This window comes from Planococcus citri, chromosome 3, assembly GCF_950023065.1.
Source record: "Planococcus citri chromosome 3, ihPlaCitr1.1, whole genome shotgun sequence".
Taxonomy (NCBI): domain Eukaryota; kingdom Metazoa; phylum Arthropoda; class Insecta; order Hemiptera; family Pseudococcidae; genus Planococcus; species Planococcus citri.
Window position 1 is genome coordinate 7,890,301 of NC_088679.1, and position 26,588 is coordinate 7,916,888.

At 34.6% G+C, this 26,588-nt stretch overlaps 2 protein-coding genes across 2 annotated transcripts in view; both read left to right on the forward strand.

The window, feature by feature from the left end:
• The window catches only part of LOC135841616 (T-box transcription factor TBX20-like), a 113,319-nt gene that overhangs the window by 35,476 nt on the left and 51,255 nt on the right, over window positions 1-26,588 (forward strand). The window contains exon 2 of the mRNA XM_065358651.1: window positions 66-495. Coding sequence (XP_065214723.1) covers window positions 66-495 — 430 coding nt within the window. The remainder of the gene's footprint in view (window positions 1-65; window positions 496-26,588) is intronic.
• Window positions 22,056-26,293, forward strand: LOC135841615 (uncharacterized). Its single transcript, XM_065358650.1, has 2 exons — window positions 22,056-22,372; window positions 24,402-26,293. Coding segments are annotated over exons 1-2 (1,893 nt in total). The 5' UTR covers window positions 22,056-22,371.

The window sequence follows — 26,588 nt, forward strand, 5'->3', positions numbered from 1 at the left end:
ATCAGCTAGTGTACCTAGGTACGTGAAAATCTCTAATCTGAAATTTTTTTCTTTTATTCTTTCAGCCGAAAGACTGTCAATATCATTACCACCAACGCCCGAGCCTTTTAAATCGGAAGAAGATGATTTTAAAATAAAAGCTAGTGTAGCCGAAGACGAAGAAGAAGAAGAGGAAGAGGAGCAAGAAGAAGAAGAAGAAACTTCGGAAGACGTTGAAGTCGATGTCGAAGGTTGCGGATCGGAAAGTGACGCCGAACGCAAACGGACGCGAAATAATAGAAAGTTACAGTTTTCTGAAAGTGGATCGAATTCGGATTCGGGCGAAGAGTCTGATATACGTGATGCTGAAACTCCTGTCATCTCTAATAAGGATACTACCAAAGAAGCTTGTAATTGTATTGAACTTTTAAATACCGAATGCCATTTAGAAACTAAAGATCTCTGGGATAAATTCCACGATTTAGGAACTGAAATGATCATCACTAAAACCGGCCGGTAAGTTTTTCATTTTTGCTTCAACTACCTACATAAATTACATGTAATTTTATCGGATTGGTAGGCTAATTTTTTAGAGTAGGTAATTTTCCACCAACTTATTTACACAAATTTTTGCTAAGGAGGCGAGAGGAAGTTAATATCACATGTTTTTGTGAATTTCATATTGTTAGAAACCTTGAACGAATTTCAAAACCTTTGCAGGTGAAAACTACAGCAAATTATCAGATTGCTAAATCTCATTTCGCGTGCAAATTGTCCCTGGCGCCCAAGGAATATAATCTGATGACTGAAAATTACTCTATAGGCATGAAAATTACTACCTATACCTTTAATGTAGCTAATGACTCACTTCGCCTTTTGAAAAATGGTCGAACTTACTTGAAATACTCCGAAGTAAATTACCATTGGAGTAATTTTACATTTTATACTCCAAAAACTAGTACATGAAAAGTATTCATAGAGACTGTAGGTAGGTACGATTTTATGACCGATTCTCCAATCTTGCTCAATTGTCTTATGTGTGGTTTTCGGTGGCGTTGTAAAAATAAATGCCATCGATGTTGATACTTTGAAAAACATTTAAATCGATTTATTACTTTGAGAGATATTGATATCTTCAAAATTGTATGAAAAGTACCAGCTTTTTATATTTTTGGGCAATTCTCAAAAAAAGTTTAAAAATCATATAACAGTTGGTTTACTTGAATACTATTTACAATTGAAATTTTTTTCGGTGGCATTGTGTAGATACCAACTGGGGCATCACGTGCATATGGTTTCATGTCCCCCAACCTCCCTCAACTATGGGCCAAGTCCTCCCCCCACCCAACCCCGAAAATTCCATCGTCGTGGCTTGTAACCACTTTCAATTTTTCAACTTCATCTTCAAAAATTAATTACTTTGTAACTTTTTCTGAAAAAAAAGGATACATATTATGTATTATTGTGTGATATCCAGAGTAAATGATAAAACCAATACAAATTTTCAGAATGATACTTATACTCTGAAACCGAGGCCATAAAAAGATGTAACCAGTTTTTGCTCCATCGCCGTGGCCCATTTTTGTTTATTTTTTTCTGGCTCTTGTATTCGACTTCTTTTGCGGTGAAACGGCTAGCAAATACAGTCAACCATTCTCCGAATGGAAATCTGTGAAAATTGTACAGGTCCAGTGTTGTCATAACAAAATTTTTTTTTCGTTACGTTAATTATATCGTTTCGTTTCAGATTTGTGAAATTTTCCGTTACGTTACCTACTTTTCCATTATTTTGTTACACAGATAATTCCGTTACGTTATGTTTTCCATTTATCGTTATATTTTCATTTCAGTTTTCCGTTATTTCGTTATTTCGTTTCGTTTTTCGTTAGAGTACAAAAATGCTCAAATTGGGGGTTACTCTAAAAAAAAAACCCTGAAAAAAGTATAAAATGGTTTAAGAATTTCTCAGTATTTTGTGCACATGCGTGTGAATAGAAGTTGGGTAGTTCTCAAAAATTTGGAAAATTTCTGTCCCAAGACAATTTCTAGCAATTTCTTCAAAAGTATACAAGATATGTGAATTTTTTTTTCAGAACTTGATTCAATACCACCGGGGCATCTATTTAACTACCTATTTAAACATGCTTAGACCCCCTCCCCCTCCCCACCTGGAATCGCTTGAATGGCCAAAAGTTCCTAGTCATGTCCTGTCCGAGCACAGGTTTTTTTTTTTTTCAATCCCGTTTTTATGATACAAATATGCATTTTATCAAAAAAACCAAAGGATACAAAATTGTTCTACATGAAATTTTCTACATTTTGACACTATCAGTTGAACTCAAAACGTTTATTAAATAACTTTACAGGGGGTTCAAAGTCTGTCCCCAACTTTAATGTCCATTGCCGTGTTCATTTTTCAGATTTTTTTTTTACCAGTTTAAAAATATTTTTTTATGTGGATAAATGGTCACACCGATTCGAATGGTTGATAAGAGTGCTATCCACAGTTTAAAAGACGAATGCCAATTAATTTAGCTCGTAAAAAAATCAAAATACATGCGAAAATTTTACATGTCTCAAATTCAACTTCCATAGTCGTGTCTCAATATTTTCGCGGTAATGTTCGGCTTTCTGTCCAAAAACATGTATACAAATATTTAAGGGGTATGTACGGTTACATTGATGCAAGAAATTTCATCAAATGATATTTTCCAATGCCCTTTTTTTCGAGGTTTTCTCACATTTTCCCTGCATAATTTTTTCCTCGTCGTGTCTTTAAGAAGTCTTAAAACCTTCCCTCCCACTAACCCAGGGGGGGGGGGTGATTGAGACCAATACCAAAAATGAGGTTGAGGGTATGTATATTTACCAGTCCAATTTTGAAAATTTCAAAAAAGTGTGTATTTTAAAATTTTCAAAATTGAAAAAAAAATGAAATTTGCCAAATTTTTGAGAATTACCCAGTTATGAAAGGAGGGGGGGGGTTTATAAAGTTGCTGTTTGAGTGCCCTTTTTTTGGTTTTGAATTTTGAAAGAGGCTCTCCTTAATTTGGGGGAAGTTGCAAAATTGTGGGCAATTGTTTTTATTTTTTACAAATTAAATTTCATTTCAATCATTTTTAAAACTCAATTTTCTGGTAATTTCCAATTTGAGAAATTTTGTAGACACCATTTTTTCAATTTTGAGAAATTTAATTAGTATATTTTCATTTTTTTTTAAATGTTTATTTTGTACAGATTTTCAATTATTGAAATTTGAAACTTGAAAGCAGCAATTTTGTTAATCAAGTTGATTTTGATGTCAATTGACTATTGAGCCATTTTATGATTATTTTTATGAAATTTTTCTGCGATTGTCAGTACTTCTATTTTTCAATACATAATTAGGTATGTAATGTATTTTTCTGCTGCCATGTGTTTCATTAATTTTTACAATAGACACCATTTTTTCAATTTTGAGAAATTTAATTAGTATATTTTCATTTTTTTAAAAATGTATATTTGTACAGATTTTCAGGTTATTGAAATTTGAAACTTGAAAGCAGCAATTTTGTTAATCAAGTTGATTTTGATGTAAATTGACTATTGAGCCATTTTATGATTATTTTTATGAAATTTTTCTGCAATTGTCAGTACTTCTATTTTTCAATACATAATTAGGTATGTAATGTATTTTTCTGCTGCCATGTGTTTCATTAATTTTTACAACAAATTTCAACTAAGTAAGTACAGTATTTTCAAACCCTCTTTTTCAATTTTTTATTGATTGATAATTTTTCAATCATTTTGCACAACATTTTAATAATTATTTTGTACATTTTTTTCATCTATTAGTAGGTAAAAAAACTGAAAAAAAATGAACGTAATTTTTTGTTTTTCGTTTTTTTATGGCATAAAGATTTTTCATAACGTTATAATTTTGTTATCGATTGTTCCATAAAAAATTTCGTTTTTGTTTATCGTTTCGTCTTTATAAGGTTTTTTCGTTTTTCATTACGTTAAGAATAACGTTATGACATCACTGCAGGTTACTATTTTTCAGATCCATCGCCGTGGCTCATAATTCTCACGTTTAAAAGAGACGAAGAAAATATTCAAATGATGAGTATTTGATGACCACAACTCTGAAAATTGAATAATTAATTAATTATTGATTCTATTACCAGTAAAACAAATTTTAGTTCTTTTTTTTCTTACGTCGTGGATAGTACCGTTTGGTATTTCGTCGTGGCTATCGTGATTTTTGTCCAAGGCGAAGGAAAGTACCTACCTTATCATGTTTAAATACTCCCTAAAATGTACCTGCTACCTACTTGATGACCTTTTTGTGAGCTAAAGCTACAAATAACTGCTCCAGTTATATACCTATACTTACCTACCCAAAAGTAGTAAACAGCTTTTTTTTCAACATGTGACACCGATTTTTTTTTAAAGCCCCTACCCCCGCCCCTATTGAAGATGATTTGGGGCTGCTGAAGTCATTTTAGGGATCCATGGGTATGCCTATAAAATCAAGTCCCTTTTGAAAAAAATTCAAAAAAAGGTTTTCATTTTTGAAAAATCTTAGTGCTGAAATTTAAACTCTTTTTTTTTGAGAATTACATTTTTTATACCCATCATTTGTACCTTGTAACAAACTAAAAACTGCAAAACAATTGGAATGAGCGCATTTTTTGGCTGTGGAAACATTTCGAAATTAAAAAAATCTCGATGGATAAAATAAATGTCGATAGGTACTGCCTCGATATTTTTTTTGTGTACAGTATATTAGTATGATGGACTCTATTCGCCTCTCACTTCGAGACATCTTTCCTCTGAAAGGAAACTCCGTCTGGACTAATTTTCTCTTCTCGTCATAGTCGTTTCATGTGGCATCGAACCTTTAATCACTGCTTTGCGCACACAGTGCACACCTCATCAGTGATATCTTCATTGTCTCTGCGTTCATCTTTTTCAATGACCGTGAAAATAAACGCCAGGAGGTAATTGGTGTTGTGCACGCTTCTCGGATGGTTTAAAAAGCGTGTTGCACCCGATTGGCAGCAGGAAATGTCAAAAGATAAACGGATATAGCACCGTAGCCTATCCAATCTAGGCGTCTAGATAGATAGCGGTACATTCGAGCCCGAGCCTTGATTTTCGCCTCATTTCGTTCATCGTATACTTGGGTAGGCATTCGAAGACTCCAGCAGTACCCAAGTTTTTATTATATAGGGAGAGGGTTGCTTTTTGTTATATCTTTTTCCACATCGCTATATAAGAATGTTTTAATTGTTAGGGAGGAGTCTGTAGTGTTTGAGATTCGGCTTACCTATATGGGAAGTGTTAAATCGAGGCTTTTCTTTTCCTTATAACTTATTGCAACGAACCTTTCTTCTGATGAAGGTGAACCTCGGACGTAATCGAAGGATAATTGAACCGTGGTAATTCGACATGTCACACAAGACGTTTAATCTCCAATAAATCTTGATCCATCGAAATTTTTTCCAAACATTTTGTTCGAAAGAAAACTACTATACCTGATCTTTCTCAAACACGATTACAAGATTATGTATCATTTTTTTTTAAAAGTCCACCATTGAGTAGATGCGGTATGAATAATGGCGTAAATATTAGAAAGAAAAAGGGCCCAGTCATCGAGCAATTTACATTTATTTTCTACGACGTCAAGTACCATTATAGGTACATATCCATAAGGTGATTGGTGTATCTGCGCGGCGATGGCGACTCCTATAATCTGGAATACTTTATGACACTAATCTCTTCATATACACGGTGGTCTGCTTTTCATAGATATCTTCAGTCAGATAACACTTACAAATGCTAAACGATTAAATTTTCACATCCAACAGCTTACCCAATCCCAATAGGCACCTATAGATTGGTGATTGTACAATCGTATATAACGAGCAGGAAATATTATCTATTCATTTAGCATTGGTAGGTAATTTTTCATCTTTTCTGGTACGATTTTTGGCCACCTGTTGAAATGTGAGATTAACCCCTATGGTATAAAAATCCACTCAGGATACTTGGAAAAATATCCATACTGCTTGTAGGAAAAAAAGAAACTGTCTTTTCGTGCGATTAAGCTCGTTTGATAAATTATTACGATGAATCATTAAATACAACGAACCGGTTCCTCAATATATACTTGCAGAGCTCTCTATGCAACTAAAAATTCCATCCAACAGCCAGAGGAGCTCTGATTTGACAACGACAATTGGACATTTGGCATGGCCGCGAATACCAATATATCAAACTACTGTGGCGAATTTTCAACGACCACAAAACACCACTATATACATACTTTCTCAAGACTTTAGACATTTACATCGACGATTCTGTAATTTTTTTTTTAATTTATAAATTACCATCTGCTAAGGAACGCTTGTAACTGACAATTTATTGAGTGTAGAATCGCGTGTAAATTAAACTCGTCTGTAATAAATATTTCACTACTTAATTATGAAAATATTTAAAAACGTAATTACATAACCTTATGTTCCGCTGGCAAAGCATTATACTCTTGAAAGATGTTGAAGGTGTGAATAATTTCCATCCATCCCTGGCCGCGGCGATAGCGAATTTTTTTCATAGACCATTTTTACGAGCTATCTACATCAAATTGAAAAAAAAACTCGGAGAAATATTTTGGAACAAAACGCGCAATGACAATGGTTGATAAATTTAATTTATCGCTTTTTAAATTATGATTCATAAACTGGCTCTAGGTATAAATGTATATTTTGTTGCATGTGGTTCGTGGAGTGCTGTAGTAGAGATATGTGTGGCTGTGTGCGCACAGGAATCGTAAATGAGCTTCACACAGAGGCGTTAATTAACTACTTGTTTCATTCATCTGTTCTGTTCATGCATTGTATATTATATTTTAAAATACGAATTTACATCTAGATCTTTATATTATTATTTTTTTCAACGCTAAGCATCGCCACACCGCGCCCTCGTGTCGCTGTCTTGTGTGTATATACGTCCTAATTGAATTTTTTTCCTTCGAGTGTGCATATTTCATTTTCATCACGCTAGTGTTTCAATCTTTTGAATTTTTACGCTTCGATTAATACCAGACTGCTGACGTGAGTGAGCTTGAGATCCTCATAGGAGGAGGGGCTGTAATGGGATGTACGTACCTATGTTTTCTAGCTGGAATTTGCGGAGGTTTTCCCAAGGTAGGCATACTTATTTTAAATTCTGAAGTTTTAAGAATTCAATCAGAAAATTCATGTAGGGGAAAGAACGGAAAGCTGGACACCTTTTTTCCATTACCGAACATTGACGAACATTTTTTCTTCTGGAAGGGTTTTGAAATTTTGAAACCCCCATTTCAGGGTTACGTCACTCAAACTGAGATTTTTGCATATTTTTGCATAATTTTGGTGGAAAAATTGCATACTTACCTAAGATAATATTGTATATTTTCATCATACTTCTGCATAAAAATTCCAGCTCTACTGGATCACAGATCAAATCATTTTCCCTGAATTTTTCCAACTACTGTTTAAAATGACCCTTAGAAGTTGAAATCTATGTCATTGAAAAAATTTCCAGAGTCTTAGCGCGATTAGGAAAAGTGTGCTCAAGATGACGCACCTGTCCAAGATGACACATTCGTCCAAGATGACGCATTGCTCCAACAACTCCAAATAGGAAATTTCAAGCTCTACAAGTTTCGTTCTTTGTGTTTTCTCCCTGAAATGCTTACTTTTTACCATAATTTTTGTAGAGAAAAAAAAATCAATTCAATATTCTGTAAAACTTCTTCTCAAAACTTCACTTTTGAAAAACTAAAACTTGAAAATGCGTTGCTCTGTCACTCACAAATCTACTAGTTATTCCTTTTCTTAACAACTGACAAAATATATGTGCGTCATCTTAGGCAACTACCTTCATTAAGATACTAGTGCATTTGACCTTCTTTTTTTTTTTACAATTTTGGTCTATGACAAAAGTGAAGTGCCTAAAATTGCTCACCATCTTGGGCATATGTAGGGGATAGTTGAAGCTGTCTTTATCCATAAAAATTTCATGCGATTTGGTGCATTTGAGCCCAGCTTATAAATGTTGAAAAACCAAGTGCGTCATTTTAGGCACAAATTTACTCATTTCGATATTTTGGGTCTTTTTTTGCGACTCTTGAAAGTCAAAATTTTTGTTGTTGAATAAAATTTCCAGAGTTGTGGCGGAATTTGGAAGAGTGTGCTCAAGATGACGCGCCCGTCCAAGATGACGCATTGATCCAACAACTCCAATAAAGGTTTCTAATAGGAAATTTCAAGCTCTACAAGTTTCGTTCTTTGTGTTTTCTCCCTAAAATGCTTACTTTAGTCTTTTTACCATAATTTTTGTAGAGAAAAAAAAACAATTCAAAATTCTGTAAAACTTTTTCTCAAAACTTCACTTTTGAAAAACTAAAACTTAAAAATGCGTTGCTCTGTAACTCACAAATCTATCAGTTATTCCTTTTCTTAACAACTGACAAAATATATGTGCGTCATCTTAGGCAACTACCTTCATTAAGATACTAGTGCATTTGACCTTTTTTTTTTTTTTTTTTTTTTACAATTTTGGTCTATGACAAAAGTGAAGTGCCTAAAATTGCTCACCATCTTGGGCATATGTAGGAGATAGTTGAAGTTGTCTTTATCCATAAAAATTTCATGCAATTTGGTGCATTTGAGCCCAGTTTATAAATGTTGAAAAACCAAGTGCGTCATCCTAGGCACAAATTTACTCATTTCGATATTTTGGGTCATTTTTTGCAACTCTTAAAAGTCGAAATTTTTGTTGTTGAATAAAATTTCCAGAGTTGTGGCGGAATTTGGAAGAGTGTGCTCAAGATGACGCGCCCGTCCAAGATGACGCATTGCTCCAAAAACTGCAATAAAGAGTTTCTAATAGGAAATTTTGAGCTCTACAAGTTTTGTTGTTTGTGTTTTTCCCTAAAATGCTCACTTTTTACCATAATTTTGAGTTTTATGCTGAGAAAAAAAAAGATAATCCAAAATTCTGTACAAATTTTATGAAACGAGCCCGTTAGGGATTCAGTATACTTGAGCGGAATTTTATCTTTTATCCAGGGATGGAAAGCTAGAAACTGAAAGCCAAGTCAACGATTTTTGGCAGTTTTTGAAAGCCAAAAGCTCTAGCCAAAGCTGTATGATTGAAAAGCTAACGGTAGCCGAAAGCTTAATTTTTCAGTTTTCTCCGAGCTTTTTGGCATATTCTTCTGGTCGGTTTCAGTTTCAGTTATTTTTCAATTTTTAGCTTTTAATTTTTATTGTATTAGGTACATACATAAGTTTCCTCTCAATTTTCTTCTCATTTGAATAAAATTCAAAAGTCAAAAGGTGAAAGTTATTAGCCAAAAGCCAAGGATTTTTGGAGCTTTACAAATCTAAAAAGCCTGAAGGTGCAGCTAAAGTTTTATAAATTTTTTAGAAGCCAAGAGTTGAAGCCAAAAACTGTATCTTTCGGATTTCCATTCCTGCTTTTATCATTCTCCATTCTCACTAATCTACCAGTTATTTTTCTTCTCAACTCCTGACGCAATATATATGCGCCATCTTAGGCAACTGCCTTCGAGAGATGCCTAAAATTTCTCACCATTTTGGGCATATGTAAGGAACAGTTGAGGCTGTCTTCCATTAAAATTTCATGCATTTTGGTGCATTTGAACTCGACTTATTAAACATTTAAAAACCAAGCGCGCCATCTTAGGCGCAACTCCCCACACATTTCGATATTTCGAGTCATTTTTTGGAAAACGAAATGCTGAAAAATACACTTCTGGTCACTCGTGATAAAAGTGAGCCTCAAAATATGTACGACGGAATCCGAATATAAAACTATAAAAAAAGTTCTCAGAGAAATTTATTCAAGAATATGGAGGAATAAAATAAATTTCCCATTCTCCTTTTATGCACTCTGCCATGAAGTTCGAAGCGAACGACCAAGAGATGGTGGGGAGGGAGATGTCTGAAATCGCCAGACATACCTACCACTGATGATTTGAAGTATATAAAGGCACATTTCAATACATTTTAGCATTTTCAAATACCTCAAGATGTTATAAAAGTATAAATTTCATAAACTAGATACAACGTAAAATAGGTAAAATATCAAACCACCCGAAAAAAGGATCCTTTGGCGGTACGCTTTTAAACAGGCCAGATGCGCTTATATATAGGTACATAAAAGGGTTGAAAAGTTTAATAGGGCTGTTATAATATCGAACAGATTTAAATGTCTATACGAAATGGGACCGTTTAATGAGCTGTTGTCATATGCTTATATAGATATGGTGATGGCGGTATCGTCGCAGCCAACCTCTTGAAAGAAGCATTAAAGTATAAACGTATCAAATCGATTTGAAATACGCGGTACCGCACAATTGAGCCAAAATAAAAGCAGAAAAGTCACTGTTACCTATATCGATATTAAAAGACGGATTGCGTTATCCTATATACTTACAATGACACCACCGGTGAGGTTATGTTTTGGTCGATGGCTGCAAAATTTTAATAGGCCGGCAATTGGAAACTGATTGACTTTGACATAAAGTAGTACGAAAAAAAAGATTGATCGTGGCAGGGTACAAGGGTCCAAGGTATACATACCAGTATTATATGACACAACTCCTTAGGCTTTTCAAACGTTCCTGTTCCCGTCCCCTCCCCCTTCGCCTACCTCTATAATAACGCCAGTTAAACAGTTGGAGCAAAAAATGCGGCATTTGTGTGCGAGTGTAGTGTAGATGTTTATATGTAAACGTGTTAAAGTGTAAATCTACCATTGAAGATGGTTGAGGTGGTAACGTGTACAGCTAAAGCGTTGTTTAACCTTCTTCATGGTGGTCTGTCTCCCTGTGGGTTATTGTTTCGGGAAAGCTGAAACCGAAATCGATGCTTGTAAACCGTGGCGTAGGTACCTCACATATATACCTACTATTATGCCTACCTATATAGGTTTTTATTCTTTGTGTAAAATTCTCTCTCTTTCTCTCTCTCTCTTGAGCCTGCTAGTTTTTACTATTAAATAAACAAATAAATTCCCTTTTTTTCAATACGTCACACTCACAATGCACCGTATAACCACACACACACTCGCGTGCCCTTACCTAACTTACCTGCTGATGCTGATTTCGCGCCTCTTCACCTATACATATGTGTATGTATAAGTTAACTCTTGTATACAAAGGAGCCTTTTGTACCCGTGTCCAACGTATCAAATTCTAGCCATTTTTATATCTATTTACATTTCGCGTACAAATATACGAGTACAAACAGACTGACTGCTTTTCAATTACACTTTTTTTTTCTCACGTAATGTCTGATTGTAGAACAATTCGACCTTTGATTAGTTGTGACGAAATTTTACTGGCAAATTTTACTATATACTCGTCAATGTCAAAAGTCTACGACAAGTGGGTTGTGTACCTATTTGAGAAAGTGATGTTTTAGAAAAAAAGGGTCTCGGACGGAGTCCTTTTTTCTACCTAGTTAAGGAAGTAATGCGATACGATTTGGGTTAACGAACTATAATCCTTTTATTTGAAAAGGAGCCGGAGTGTGTTTACAAGTTTGTTTTTCATGAACCCAAATGAACGAAGGCTTTGAGATCTGAAATGTTAAAAAAAAATAGGTAATTCAATATAAAGTGGCATGGTTTAGATTTTATTTTAAAAATTTACTGAATTATCGATATTGAATTTTGGCTTTAATTTTAAAGTCGATAACCCTTGACTTTTAGAGAATTTGTTTTTCAGCAATTACTTAGTCGACTCCTGTGTTTTGTCCATTTAATCTTTTGACGATATTTTGATGATACATGTTATAGAGCTGGTAGAAAGGCAAATCAAAGAAGATCGAAACATATTTTGAAGGATAAAAAGAGCGTTTTTAAAATTTCAAAGATGGAAGGAGCAAAGTATCTACATTTTTGTAGATTTTTGATGAATTCTTGAAAATTTAATAAGTTCAAAAAACCTGTTTTGGGAACGACTTTGATTTTTCATGATTTATGAATTTTTTTGAGTAAAAGAAACCAAAGTGATTAATTCCTTCAGTTCAACTCCCACACATCAACAGATTTTTGAGCCTCTAGCGATTTTTTAATTTTCTCGACTTCTCGAGAAATTTTAAATCGCTCTGGAATGGCCAAAAATAGACTTCATTACATTTATTTGGCATTCTACTAAATTTTGAGTCATGCTTAAGCTGATTGTTCAATTTTTGACGAATTTTTATACCATACTAAATATTAGAGACGAAAAATCTGAAACTCCTTTTATATCCGAAAGTCGATTCTTCGAATCGATTGCCACTGTTTTTGAATCGATTTGGAGCCTCTAGCAAAAGTTGATTTTTCTCCAGCTATATTTCAAATTGACCCAGCCATACTTGAGTTCAAGAATCCCAAGCGAATAATTTTCTACAAGTTGAAAATTGTGAAGTTTTAAACAATTCCAAAATCTTCGATTTTTAAATAAATTTTGCCAATTTTTTTTTACTGAAATGGATCCCCCTCCTCGAATCAGTTTCCACCTCTTTCACGCCAATCCGAAGCCTCCGGCGAAAGTTGAATTTTCTCCAGTAACTTCAAATCGATCTGAAAAGCAATCAACTTCAACAGCTGAAAATTTTATCTTGTCGTAAATTCGAAATTTCCAATCGGTTCAGGGAAGTAATTTTTTACAATTGTTGGAAACTCTAAAATGAAAAAAATCCAAAATCGCTCATTTTTGCCAAAAACTTATACTTAAAACTTCTTCCATTCCTCTGAACCAGTTTCCACCACTTTCAGCCTGATGTCGTGGTCGAGCTTCCAGCACAAGTTGACTTTCCTCCAGTCACTTCAAATAGCTCGACAAAGCGTTGTAGGTATTCAACTTTGGCTGCTGAAAATGTAATCTTGTCATAAATTCGAAATTTCCAATCGGTTTGGCAAAGTAATTTTTTACAAATGTTGAAAAATCTTGAATGAAAAAAAATCTAAAGTCACCAATTTTTGCCATCACAAAACTTAAGGTTAAACTTCTTCCATTTTCTAAAATGGACCTCTGAATCAGTTTCCACCACTTTCAGCCCGATGTGAAGCTTCCAGCAGAAATTGACTCAATTCTCCAGAATTAAGTACTTCAAATCGTTCTAGAAAGTTTTGTTTTCAACTTGGACAGCTAAAAATTCAATCTTGACATGATATTTCGAATTTATTAGAAAAAGGGAATCGAAAATCCGAGGTGAGGAGTTGAAAAGTACGTGATTTTTTTACAAGTTAAAAACTCTCAAATTTAAAAAAATTAACGATTTTGAATTTTTTTTTAAATTTGAGATCTTTTAACTTGAAAAAAAAACAACTTTCCAAGTCTTTACTTCGGATTTGAAATTCTTCTGCTCTAATAAATTCAGATTATCTAATTTATGATACGATCAAGTGCCTTCTGGAGGGATCTACTTAAAGTTACTGGAAAAGGTCGAATTACCGGTAGGTACTGGAGGCTTCAGATCGGCCTGAAAATAGTGGTAATTGATTTGAAGGGCCAACTTTAGGGTTATGATGTAATAGAAATTTTTAAATATTGTTGCAAAAATTGACAATTTTGGATTTTTTTTAAATTTAAGGTTTCCCAATTTGTAAAAAATTTGTTTGCTGAGATTTTCAATTCAAATTGTGATTAAATTTTCGACTTCTGAAGTTTACTAGGTAGGTACCATACAACGCCTTCTGGAGTGATTTGAAATTTCTGAAGAAAAATCAATCTCTGCTGGAGGCTTCAGCTAGTCCAAATCGACTCGAAAATGATGGAAATCTATTTAAGAGGTCGACTTCAGTGTGTAAACCGAATTTTAGATTTTTATCTCCATGTTTTATTTTACTATACTTACAAATTCCCAAAAAATTTAAAAATTAACTTTGGCAGCTCAAAATTTGGTAAGCCAGATATTTTAGCTCAATCGGTTTGAAGAGCTGCAATCCGAAGCTCAAAATTCGGTTCTGAGGTCTGAACTGAGTTACAGACTCTTTTAGTATAAGCCAGATATTTCAGCTCAATCGGGTTGAAGAGTTGCAAAAGCTCCTTTGTAAATGATCTAGACTAAACCTTCGACTTATTTATTTCTCTATTAGATAATCAGGTGTACTTGAAAATTGAACGAAAGAATGTCCAGAATTCACACATTCTAATAAGTATACCTACCTAAGAATACTCTAACATACACTCGATCCGCATAAAAATTCAATTTATCCTCCAAATTACCTCCTACCACACCCAATACATACGTAAGTACTTCCAAAAGGTCAACGATTCGTAACCTGCACAATAATACCCCAGACACGGTGAGAAGAGAACTGACTGAACGGCGTAAAGGAGGTGGAAACTCGACAAATTAAAACTCTATTGCAGTAATAAGCTAGATAAGTATTAACCTGGCGTGGAAAATTATCCGTACATTTTCTCGTATATAGGTAATTACCTACGCATAACTCTATGAAGACATTAAAAGCGTTAAAACTGAGTGCCATGCTATGCCACTTCCACTTATATGCGACCATACCAACATTTTGCATATTCATAAGCGTATTTATTAATTTTTACCAACTTTATCCTCTCATATACGAGTACTTACTTGCTGGTCATCTCATCACATCCGTCGTCGTATCTACAAAGACTCCATCAAATCGTATAGAGAAAATTTGGGCAGAAAAAACTCACTCCGAGCACCTTTTGGTTTCCTATATAGTAATAAAAATGTGATATGATAACTTCGCAGTAGGTACAACAAAATTGTAGACCGGCTTGGAAATTTATGATTTAAATATTTCATAATTTATTCTTATCTTTTTTATCTGCTGATGGTAAATCTAGCTTCTAGCTCGGCCTAAACAAATCAGCCACGAGATTGTTTGATACGTTGTCGTGTTCTGTACTATAGGTATACGCCATCAGGCCAAGCTGGCCACGTACACACGGTCAGCATCGAGTCCTTTGGTTCACAGTATACAGGTAATCAAAAAGGGGGCAAGGTGGAAAAGAGGAAAAAAAAACTTTGTATGTAATACGTATTTGTATATTATGGTGGCCGGTGCATGGTATGGTATACAAGTATACTGTGTACAAACACGTCAGCAATGCTGGTTTAGATAAGTGGAAGTGTCATAACATTCTCATTTCTCGTGACTAATTTTTTATACCTACCTAACGGCTAGATCTGCTATTTATCATAATGTGAAATACCAAACGTTACTAACCAACGATATGTTTCATTTTTTACATATATAAATTTTTTCTTTATAACTACTATACAATTTCAACGTGTGTATATTAAAAAACTTCCTCATATGTACCAGTTAACACACGATCTCTCCAAGGTAGTCGTCGTAGGTACCTACTAATGCATCTGTGGTCAACACTCGACCAAAATGGGTGAAAATTTCGGCTCTGTATTTGAAAATTTTCTAATCGTACGACAGATCTTCACCTACTGTCAAAAGCCAAATGTAGACGTAATAAATAACAACCATATAGAGTAAGCTGAGCTATATGTACAACCGGAGGCCTCAAGCTACATCAGGCTTGTGTTATTATGATATCAACGCTCACGTGCATGCCTTCGTGTGTGCAGCATTTTTTTTCATTTTTTAGTCGAAAAAAATATATATAAATAAAAAAAACACACCGGAGTACTCCCATTTGGAACGTTTGATAAAATATACCACCGACTAGGCGAGAAACGCTCTCGCTAATTCGCACGTAGCGTGTTGGCTTGTCCGCGCCCAAGAAAATGGATCAATTTCACGGCTTAATTTGCTCACTCATCGGGTGTTGGCGAAAATATCGACGTGATAACGTTGATACATATTGTATTTGCGCTTTTCACAACCGCGCCGCGTCGTGCCGAGCTCCGCGTTGCCACACTGATTCATAAAAAACCACCCTCAACCCTGCCCTGTCTGCCTCACTCTTTCGCCACCAGTAGCAAGCCTTTTAGCTAAAAAGCTCCTTTTGCCTTATGTTTGGACGACGCGATGCTGTGTAGTGTGTCGAGTACGGACCTGGCATTTGGCAGACGAACGCATGCGCTTTTTTCAAAGCTTTTGAGGCTGAAGTGTACGATATTGGGGTACGTTAACCTGAACGCCACGCAGCGGTATATCGGATAAGATGCTACGTTGTGTTGGCCAAGATTCTGAGTGTGGATTCCATTCTTTGCTTCATCGACGACTAACGTAAGCGTGCCACCTACTTTTCTGCCAGATGAGTAAATAACCCAGTTTTGGCCAAGTATGGATGTGTATTTTTGACACGATGAATCAACGAAATTCTCCTTGCTGTATTATTGGGGATTACGAAGACAGAGTATAAGCATCGATTAATCGATTTGTATAACGCCATTTTTCCTCAATTTTATTTTTAAAATACTATAGATTCGTATTGAAGATTTTCCAATATGCAGGCACGTCGAGAGGGGGAGGGGCAAAGGGAGCAGTTTTCCTCGGGCCCGCGCTTTCTGGACAGCCCGCGGCAAAAGAAGGGCCTATGATGAAAGAAAAACATGTTTTTTACTTCTCAAAACACAAATTTTTCGCCCCCACTCGGGCTTGTTTTCTCTTCATTTTCAAAATTAACATGCTGAAAAAAATATTTCAAATTGAAATTATAAATATACATGCCCCTGACCCCATTTTTGATACTTATTGGTTTCAATTAATCTTCCCCAGAGAGAGGGATGGCGTTCAAAGATTTTGGGACCGGTGGCGTAAAAATTTCCATCGTCGTGGTGCATTTTTTTTGCTGTTAGAACTCATATTTCGACTTGATAACGAAGAAAATACATTAGTCGATGACTAAGAAGTATAGTAAGCTAAATACCTAGGATGTATACATGAAAGTTCATCAGAAATATTTTAAAAATTGTCTACACCTTCATTGCGTCCTCATCATGGCTATAAAATGCCCACGGCGAGGACGACAACAACAGTGTAGGAAAAGATGGAATTAGAAAACGTTTTCTGGAAAAGTCCCATGTATTGATATTATATGTAGTACCTGGCCATCGAATATATTTTATTTATTTTCAAGTGAAAATATCAAACCTAATCACGTAAATAATGCGCCACGGCGATGGATAATGCATGTGATGATATAATTTCACTCCATTTTCAATTTTAGACCGACTAAATCGATAGGTATTTAACTACACTTTGAAATGCAAATAACATTTTTATCAAGCGCCCAAAGCAATGTAGCCTCTCATCTCAATCAAAAAATATTTTGAACATGGTAAAAAAAAAATCTAAAAAATGACCACGGCGATGGACGCTAAAGGCAGGGACGGACTTTGAACTCCCCGTGAGGTCATTTAATCAATGTTTTGAGGTCAACCAAGAGGTCAAAATATCTAAACTTTCATCTAGAACAACTTTGTATACGACTTCTTTTTTTTTTTGATAAAATAAATTTTTTTCATCATAAAAACGGGATTGAAAAAAAACACGTGCTGGAACATACCACGACTAGGAACTTTTGGTCATTCAACCGATTCCGGGGGGGGGGGGTTCAAACATGTTTGAACGGTTGAATGGGTGCTGTCGCTCAGTTCATTCAGACCTCAGAATCAAATTTTGAGCTGCTGAAGTTGATTTCTCAATTTTTGGGTAATTTGTGGTAGCTTCAAAATATGGAAATAAAAATCTGAAGCTCGGTTTATACACTGAAGTTGACCTCATCTTGAATAGATTTCCATTATTTTCGAGTCGATTTGGACTAGCATGAAGCTTTCAGCAGAGATTGATTTTTCTCCAGAAATTTGAAATCGTTCTAGAAAACGTTGTAAATCAACTTCAGAAGTTGGAAATTTCATCACAGTTGAATCGAAAATCTGAGCAAAACAAGACGTTTTCCTACAAGTTGGAAAGCCTTGAAATTAAAAAAAAATCCAAAATTGTCAATTTTTGAAACAATTCCTATCTTTAAATTTTTATTACATCCCAATCCTAAAGTCAGCTCTCCCAATCAATTGCCACTATTTTCAGGCCGATTTCGAAGCTCCAGTAGATCTAGATACTTACAGGTAATTCGACTTTCTCCAGTTACTTCAAGTAACTAAACCCCTTCTAAATGCACTGTGATCAATTTCATGGGTGGCAGCAAATGTAATCATATCGAAAATGAGATAATCTGAATTTATTAGAACAGAAGAATTTCAAATTTGAAGTGAAGACTTGGAATGTGTATTTTTTTGCAGGTTGAAGGATCTTAAAAAACCATTTAAAATCGTCTGCAATTTTTTTAAGTTTGAGAGTTTTTTTCCAACTTGTGAAAAAATTACATTTTTTAGTTCTTCACTTCGAATTTTCGATTCTCCTTTTCTGATCATTTTGGAATGTCGAATTTACGTCAAGATCACATTTTCAGCTGTCGAAGTTGAATACACAGCTTTCTGAAGCAATTTGAAGTGATTATGGAGAAAAGTCAACTTCTGCTGGAAGCTTCAGATCGGGCTGAAAGTGGTGGATACTGATTCAGAGATCCATTTTAGGGGATGGAAGAAGTTTTTATAAGTTTGTGGCAAAAGTTGGCGATTTTGGATTTTTTTCATTTCAGATTTTCCAACATTTGTAAAAAATTGGGTACTTTCGTGAACCGATTCGAAATTTCGAATTTATGACAAGATTAAATTTTCAGCTACCGAAGTTGAATGGTTACTTATATGTCAAATCGGATCGATATACTTGTGTAATAGGTAGGTATTAATAACAAAAATAATAAAAAAGAATTGGGTAAAAAAAAGTTGTAAGTATAAATGGACATTAAACATTGGAATTTGAGTAAATCCAGGAATACTGTATCTACCTTCCCTTTCTCCCTTCTCGCTTCAAGTGCAACCTTTTGAGTTTTGAGGAATTGAAAAATGGAGAAATTCGACGGAACTGTCAAAAAATAGATACCTAAGTAAAGAAACCCATCACTATGAAAATAACTGACAACTAAGAACAAACATGGTGACGACGAAATCAAAATTAAGAACTTCGACAAAAAATTTGGCCAGTTTCAGATTTTTTAGGGAGGAGAAAGGGGGGTGGCTAAGAAAATCAAAAACCCCAGAAGTCTATTTGCTATAAGTTGAAGAGTATTAATTCGGTATAATCTTTGAATCTTGTAAAGCAGAAAACCTTGTTTAAGTATGCATTCACGAGTCTTCAGCTGTATTCTTCCTGTTCTCAACACACGTGTATAAAGTATCCCCATCTCATAGCCAACATAATGACCGAGCCATGCTTTCATCCAAGTCATTGATGGATTCTTCATTATAGATCAATGCTACCATGTTCGGTTTATTCATACAGCACACGTAAAATTTGTGTACTGCTGTTAGACACGTTAAACCGATTCACGTAGGCTAACGTTTACTCATCGCAGTGAACCGTCTATCATAATATTTTGAAGCAAAAGAAAAACTCATTAAAAACATCTTCAGACCATAAACACAAAATTAATCTATTACGGATGGAAACATCTTTTGTATGATCAGTTGAAATCGTAAAAAAATTAACGACAATTTTTCACCTTTATCGACTTCGTTATTAGTACACTCAACGGTTCATATTTCACAGAACGAGCAGTATAGGTAGGTACCGTACACAAGTAAGTATTTATATACCTTTAGCAAGAGGTAGGTAGGTATAGATAGTTATCTTGACGTGCACGTACATCGTGATCGATATTTGTATGTACACAGGTATCTTTGAACCCAGATTCTGTGCGAGAGAGCTACTCGTCTTCGAAATACGAGTATATAAAGTAGCCGAATGTGTTCGAAGAAGAAGAAGAAGAAGAAGAAGGAAAAAACTTCGGGAACCGATCGCGCATCAAAGGATGGAAAAAATCCGTTAAAAATAGACCGCAAAGTGGCTCATTTAGGTTATTTATGTTTTTACAGTGTATAATAACAACGATAGTATCTGTTCATGTAACACATCAAGGGTGTTGTCGGGATAGTGGGATAAAAAAGAAGCGCCAAGACCAGTCGTCAATTATTTCTTCATTTTCGGTTAAACGATTAGGTATCTTGAATGTAACCTATTAGGTACCATGTGTGTGTATGGTGGAAGTTGTTGTAAAATGCAAATAATCCGATTAATAAACTCTTTTTTTTTTCTTTTTAGTTTTTATCGAACACGAATAAAATTCCTTTTAAACGTGTTAATATACCAATTACATACAATCTGATTAGTTTACTCGAGTATTTTTGATTGAACGATAAAAATCATCAAGACGGTCTATTACTTTATCGGAATAGGTCTATACTGGGTACATATATCTTATTCTTATATACTTATAATATAAGGCATTCTTCGGCATAAGAATACAAGTAAATGCTCATACTTTGTAATTTTACCTGTATACAAAGTAAGTACTCAATGTGTACCTATCTATACTCAAGAATATGAAATCGTGCGCAAGTTTTAGGTACCAAAGAAATTCGACGAATAAACTACGAATACCTTACCTATACCTAATCACGTAACCCCAGTCAACTTTTCAATACGTTGTATAGATTTAAATATTAGTTAGGTACCTACGATGCGAGAAAGAGAACGAACCTTCAATTATCAAATGTTTACTCCGATTACAATAATAATGAAACTTAAACACACCGAAACTACCATATTTAAGTTGAACTTGAAAATTTGAAAATTATATGGATACTGGAGATAGCGATCGTGTTTGTCAGGAATGGGAATATCTATACCTGCTATGCAGAGACTGTAGAAATAGGTATGGTATCGTGAGTGCTGAGCTGGCTGCAGCGAGTGTGTGGAGCATAAATGAAAACATCAATTAGTATTGGCTTTCACTAGGTAATTATTTTAAACGTTAGTGAGCCGGCGGCTTCCATACACGGAAGCATTATGTGTAAATTATTCTCTGTTTCGATTTATACCTATATACAATACGAAGAATAGCCGTACCAAATGTTGATTTATTTTACGTCTTGGCAGTTGGCATAGGTTAAACGGCGTTTTCAAAGAAAATCATATTAATTCTATTATCTGCAGGTAGCTTTTGAACATGGCGACATTTGTTAGTGGATACTTTTCTTAATGATTTGGAATACAGAGTCCTCTATATGGTCATCGTATTAACGATCAACTCGGTGATGAGTGTGTGAATGAGTTGGAAATTCGAATGGGTCATTTATTGTAAGTGGTAGCAGAGGTTTGGAATGATGAATGAGTATTGCGATGTGCAGTTTCGTGTTGTGAAAAATTGGTTTTGTTCGTGGTATTTTTTTTTTCTTTTTCGTGGGCTTCGATGATCAGAATTATTATTGGTAGGTATCTAGATAGTTGAATATCAATGAAAAGTTGGAGGCAGGTAGACCCAAAATATACCGATTATTTCAATTTTTAAACAATTGGAGGATTTTAGCGTACCTATCTACTTTATCAATTCACTATATAACTAAGTTTAAATTTCTTTTGATATTCCCCTAGTGATACACATTCTATGAGATCTAATTTGAGAATTTGACTTGAACAGATCTGACCACATGGAATTCGATTTGGTCAGATCAAAGTTTTTATCGAATTAGATAAGTACTTATGTCAGGGCCTGATTACCTACATCAAGTAGGGGAGACTCAATAATTGATCGAACAAGAGGAGATCCAATCAGATCCATGATAAATTCTATCGATATGATTTGACCTGACCAGATCTGAACAGAGATTTAAGTTTTGATTGGATGAAATCTGTTCAGACCTGACTAAATCTGAGAAAATTTGAATAGATCTGATCAAAAAAAGTCAAGTAAGCCTGTATTATGTTCACATTTTATTTAAAAAAAAAAAAAAACTTTATGACTATTTCTCAATTTTTAAATTTTTTATTACATATCTACTTACTTTTATTTTTTATATAAGTAATTTTTATGTGTACTTAATACCTACTTAATTTTTTTTTTTTAATTTTCAACATTGTTCTTATTCTTTTATCTCAACTTTCATCATTTATGTTCAAATTTTTCATTTTTTATCCAGTTTTTTAAGTCAAGTTGTCATGTAAGGATGCCTAAATAGAAATAGTTAGGCAATTGTACTGGCATAAATTCGATGATCCTCTTCAAGGTTAAAATCATAGGTGGGAAAATTGATAACTTATGACGTTAGGTACTTACCTACCTAACGTCAGTATGTTTTCGGTAATTCGAGTATATGAACGTGTTTGTTCGAATGTATTTTATCTTTTTGATAATGTAATTGGTGAACATTCTCTTTTCAATTATTAAATGGTGTAATATTTCGGTACACGAGTTCGAATTATTTCAAATGATTTATTTTCAACTTTAGTTCCTGAGTATGCATCAAATGGAGTAAGTTCTTAATTCGAGCAAACCGGCTAGGCTGAGGTAACTCCTCATGCCATAGTTCCGGGCAGTATTTAGGGGCTTTCTCAAACTAGGCTACTATATAATTCAGCTAAGAATTGTAGTCGCAACTTATTAATTAGATAATCAAGGAGATGGTTTTTTCTTAAGCTTGCAATTTAGATAATCCAGTTAAGGATTTAATTCGCCTAGTTTTCAAATTAGATAATCTAGTGAAAGATTTCAATATGTAACCATCTCATTTTATTCTTTGGAATTAAAATGTACGTAATTTTTAATTACTAATTCGAGTTAGATAAAACTAGGACATTGTCCGGAAATGGTTTATGATTGTAGACTCTGTCTACCTTGTAAATAGATATGTTCCCCTGTTTTGGTTTGAGATTACTCGAAAGCTATCTCCATTTAATTAGAGCATTAATTTATGTTGATATAGGTAGGTTATTATTTCCTATATAAACTCACCCCAGTTATCTCAACAGTAAAATTCCTATACCTATTCCTACTCACTTACGTTCCCTAGTCCAAAAATTTTCCTATTTTCAAATCAATCTATATCACATAAATTAATTTGGCGCCCAACGTGGGGCTAGGGCTTAGTGTGTTTAATAGGTATTAATTAATCCTATAAAAAATTCAAATTTCGAAATTTTTTGTGTCAAAATTCATCTTCGAACATGTGTTCAAAATGTAGGCATGAAGATAGGTTTCGAGTAATAAAATATGGCCGATAATAGAATTATAACTCGCGTTATCTATATTCCATTGTGAGACACTCTCGCCTGATAGTGAAGTACGGTCCGCATGTGGATAGGTACTGAATAGGTAGGTACCTATCTACTTAGGGAACTAGTTTGTGAGAGAGTGTATTTAACATCAAGCAGAAAGCAACGATAATTATACAAGTCTTTTCGTTGTACCAACTTTGTAAAGTACCAGCATTCGAGTACCAGAATCAAACTAGATAACGACACGTATAATTCGAACCATCTGTACCTCATCGACAAAGTACCAGAAATCGATCATCATTTACTACGTATAATAAAACACGCTTATACATGTAGTTTTAAATACATTACTTTGTATAGCCTCGGCTAGGAAGGATTTTGGTAAAGGCCACGAAATTAAATTCCCCTCTCCCGCGTATTTTCGAGTACCCGAGTATAAGAAATGCGCCTTAGCTTTAAGTTTATGTTTTTCTAATAAAATTCATCGAAAAAAAAAAAAAAAAAAAAAAAAATGAGTATAGAGGAATCAACATCGTGTTGACTAAATTCTCAGAATCGTACGCATTCGTTTCTCTATTGTATTGGATCGCCATTTTGTATTTCTTATCTTTCTAGTCTCCAACGATCGCAACATTGAGTTTTACTACTAAGTATTTGTCTAGCTTTTGTAATGTAAACATCTCGTCTTCGTATGTATTTGCGTTTACGTGCAATTTGTTTTGAATTTTATGCGGTTTTTTGATTTTGATTTGAAATTTAATTCGAGTAATGTGTTTGCGATCGATTTCGAACTTTTGAGAGTAAATCTTTAATTGAATTTTCGTTTCTTATGAAGTGAAGTGTGGTTCGAGTATTTCGCGAGATTGTGTCGAATTCGATTATTTTCCATCAATCCTATCCTGTTGTATACGTGGGAATTTTTATCGTGTTACAATTATCATGGCGTTTGTAGAGGTAAAGATTTAGAAAACATTTGAACTTGATTTTTCTATACTATTATTGTGTTGTGTAATTGTCCAAAAGTATTTTACTTGCCAAAATTGGTTATGAAAATGTAACCTGGCGCCTGACGTGGTAATGAATCCCTTTCGGAATTTTTCATGCAACGTAAGGTGTTTTTGGACAATTTAGGTTAGTTTTAGTTTTAAAATGTTTGTGTTAGACCATCGCCTTGATTGAAGTAGGGAAATAGTTCAGTTAGGGATTTTAGAGATAGTTAGGAAAATACTGCCCAGAACAAGTCGGTGTAAACGCTCGAGTTTGTACTTATTGATTATTCTCCATAGTGAATAACGAAGAAGAGCCTGTGATCCAGATCAACGAAGATTCGAAATCTCCGTCTGTTAGTATTCATTATACTGACCCTGCAGTTCTCCAGTATTCGATATCTGATAGTTTTGTACTCGAGTTGTCTATTAGTCCAAACGACAAAATCGATACTACGACTACATCCAACGAAGCAGATAGTTCGATTGATAAAGAATTAAGTGGTTTTCGAGACCAGTTCAACGAAACTGTTTACAATCCTGAATTTTCCGACGGTTATATAAAATATCATCGAGCCCGAACAATTTCGAATTCATCATCTTTATCGACTTCTTCGGAACAACTCGATTTAAATTCAGCCGAGAAGAAAGAACGTCGACGAGCCAAAATATTTTTCCCCGAACGTGAATTGCGACCAAAGAAACTTCCAGTAGGTTTCTATAAAGAAACCAAATCGAAATTTCGTCCACGCTCGCAAAAAACGCACGATTCTACGAGTAGTGACGTGATACGAATTCCAGTCGAGATTCCACCGGAAGATAACGAAGTATTCGACGAGACATATCAACCAGCAGAAATGTCTCATACTCAGCAAGAATACGAAGCAGTGATTGCTGAAAACGCTCGATTGAAACAGAGACAAAAGGAGTTAGAAGAGATTAATCGTAAGCGATTATCGTTACTACCCGGTGCTGATGAAGCAGGAACATCACAGAATTCGAATAATGTGACTGCGGCACAATTAATTGATGCTTTAGAAATAACGAATGAAAGAATGTCTGAATCTGTAGCTATGCAATTTGCTATACATAACAAACCAAATCGAAGTTCAGCAGGAGGTCGAGATTTTGTTCCACAACCAACTTGTATTACAATTCCACAACGGAATTTTAATTTGAACGTCAAACAAGAAGAGTTTGAGATTGGTATTCCTGGTTCGAGATCATTACTAATCATTGATGAAGTGGAATTTTCGAGTACTGATAATTCAGCTAGTAACAAATCGATTAAAGTGATTTGTGAAGGAGCTCGAGTTACTCCTTGGAAAGCTTCAGATGATCATAGAACTGTTGAGGAATTTTTAATTGAGTTCGAGAATGAAATTCGCCAACTTGTACGAACAAACAAGGAGTATAATCTAGCACTCGATTTTTTCTTGTCACACGCTGAATTATTGAATTACAAAAAAGCCATAAAATTTGACGGTCCATGGCACGAGAATGCTATAAAGTTAGTAAAGCAATTCTCAACAATCAACAATCAGCAACGAGATATCCGAAATTTCGAGAAAGACAAGAAGAAACCTCAACAAAGTGTCGTCGACTTTTCTACATTTTGGTTGAGAAGAATGAGGTGGAATACCTCAGTCACAGCAAAATGGATCGTACAAGTTTTGTTGACTAAAATTGGACCAGAGTATCGCGAAATTTTTAAAGAATGCACGGCCAGTGATACTATTGAAGACATTATCGAAGAAATTCGTGAAATGGAAGATGGTGGAATATCAAATAAAAAAGATATGGACGCTTCTATATATTACCACCAAGCTGTAAAACCATTAATTAGTAAGATGAAAAAATCTGGCTCATCGTCTTCAACTAATGACGATTCACGTTCAAGTAGCTCGAATAGAACTAGTAGTTCTAGTGATAATCGATCAAAGAAATTTAATCCTTTTGAGAAATTTGATAAAGGTCAAATTTTTAAGCGTACTGATCGTGATGGAAAAGCTCGATTCAAAGCAGTTGGCAGTGTTAATGAAATCGATATGAAAGAAGAAGGAGTTTCAGTTTGTTACGTCGATGCAAATAAAAACATCAAAGATTACGATGTCGAAAATCCTCCAAATTTCGACGAAGAATTCGAATGTAACGAAATTGAAATATCGATCGATGATTTAAACTTGAATTAGGTAACACCAACGGTCGCGGTGCTACCTCAAATCGATCAAAGTCGACCTCTTCTCATCAGGCTGCGATTATTAACAAAAAAGACACTCCAGTGATACCTCCAGTTGTTCCAGAGATACCTAAAAAAGAAAAAGTATTTCTTTTTAATGGAGGTGTATTATATATTGGCAGTCAACAAATGTTCAAATTTTTACAATTCCACGAGAATACCAACATCGCAAAAGAAGAAGAAGAATACTTGCTAGTTGGTGATTCATTAACGGCGAAAAGAGCTAATGAATTGCTTGAAGAAAAAAC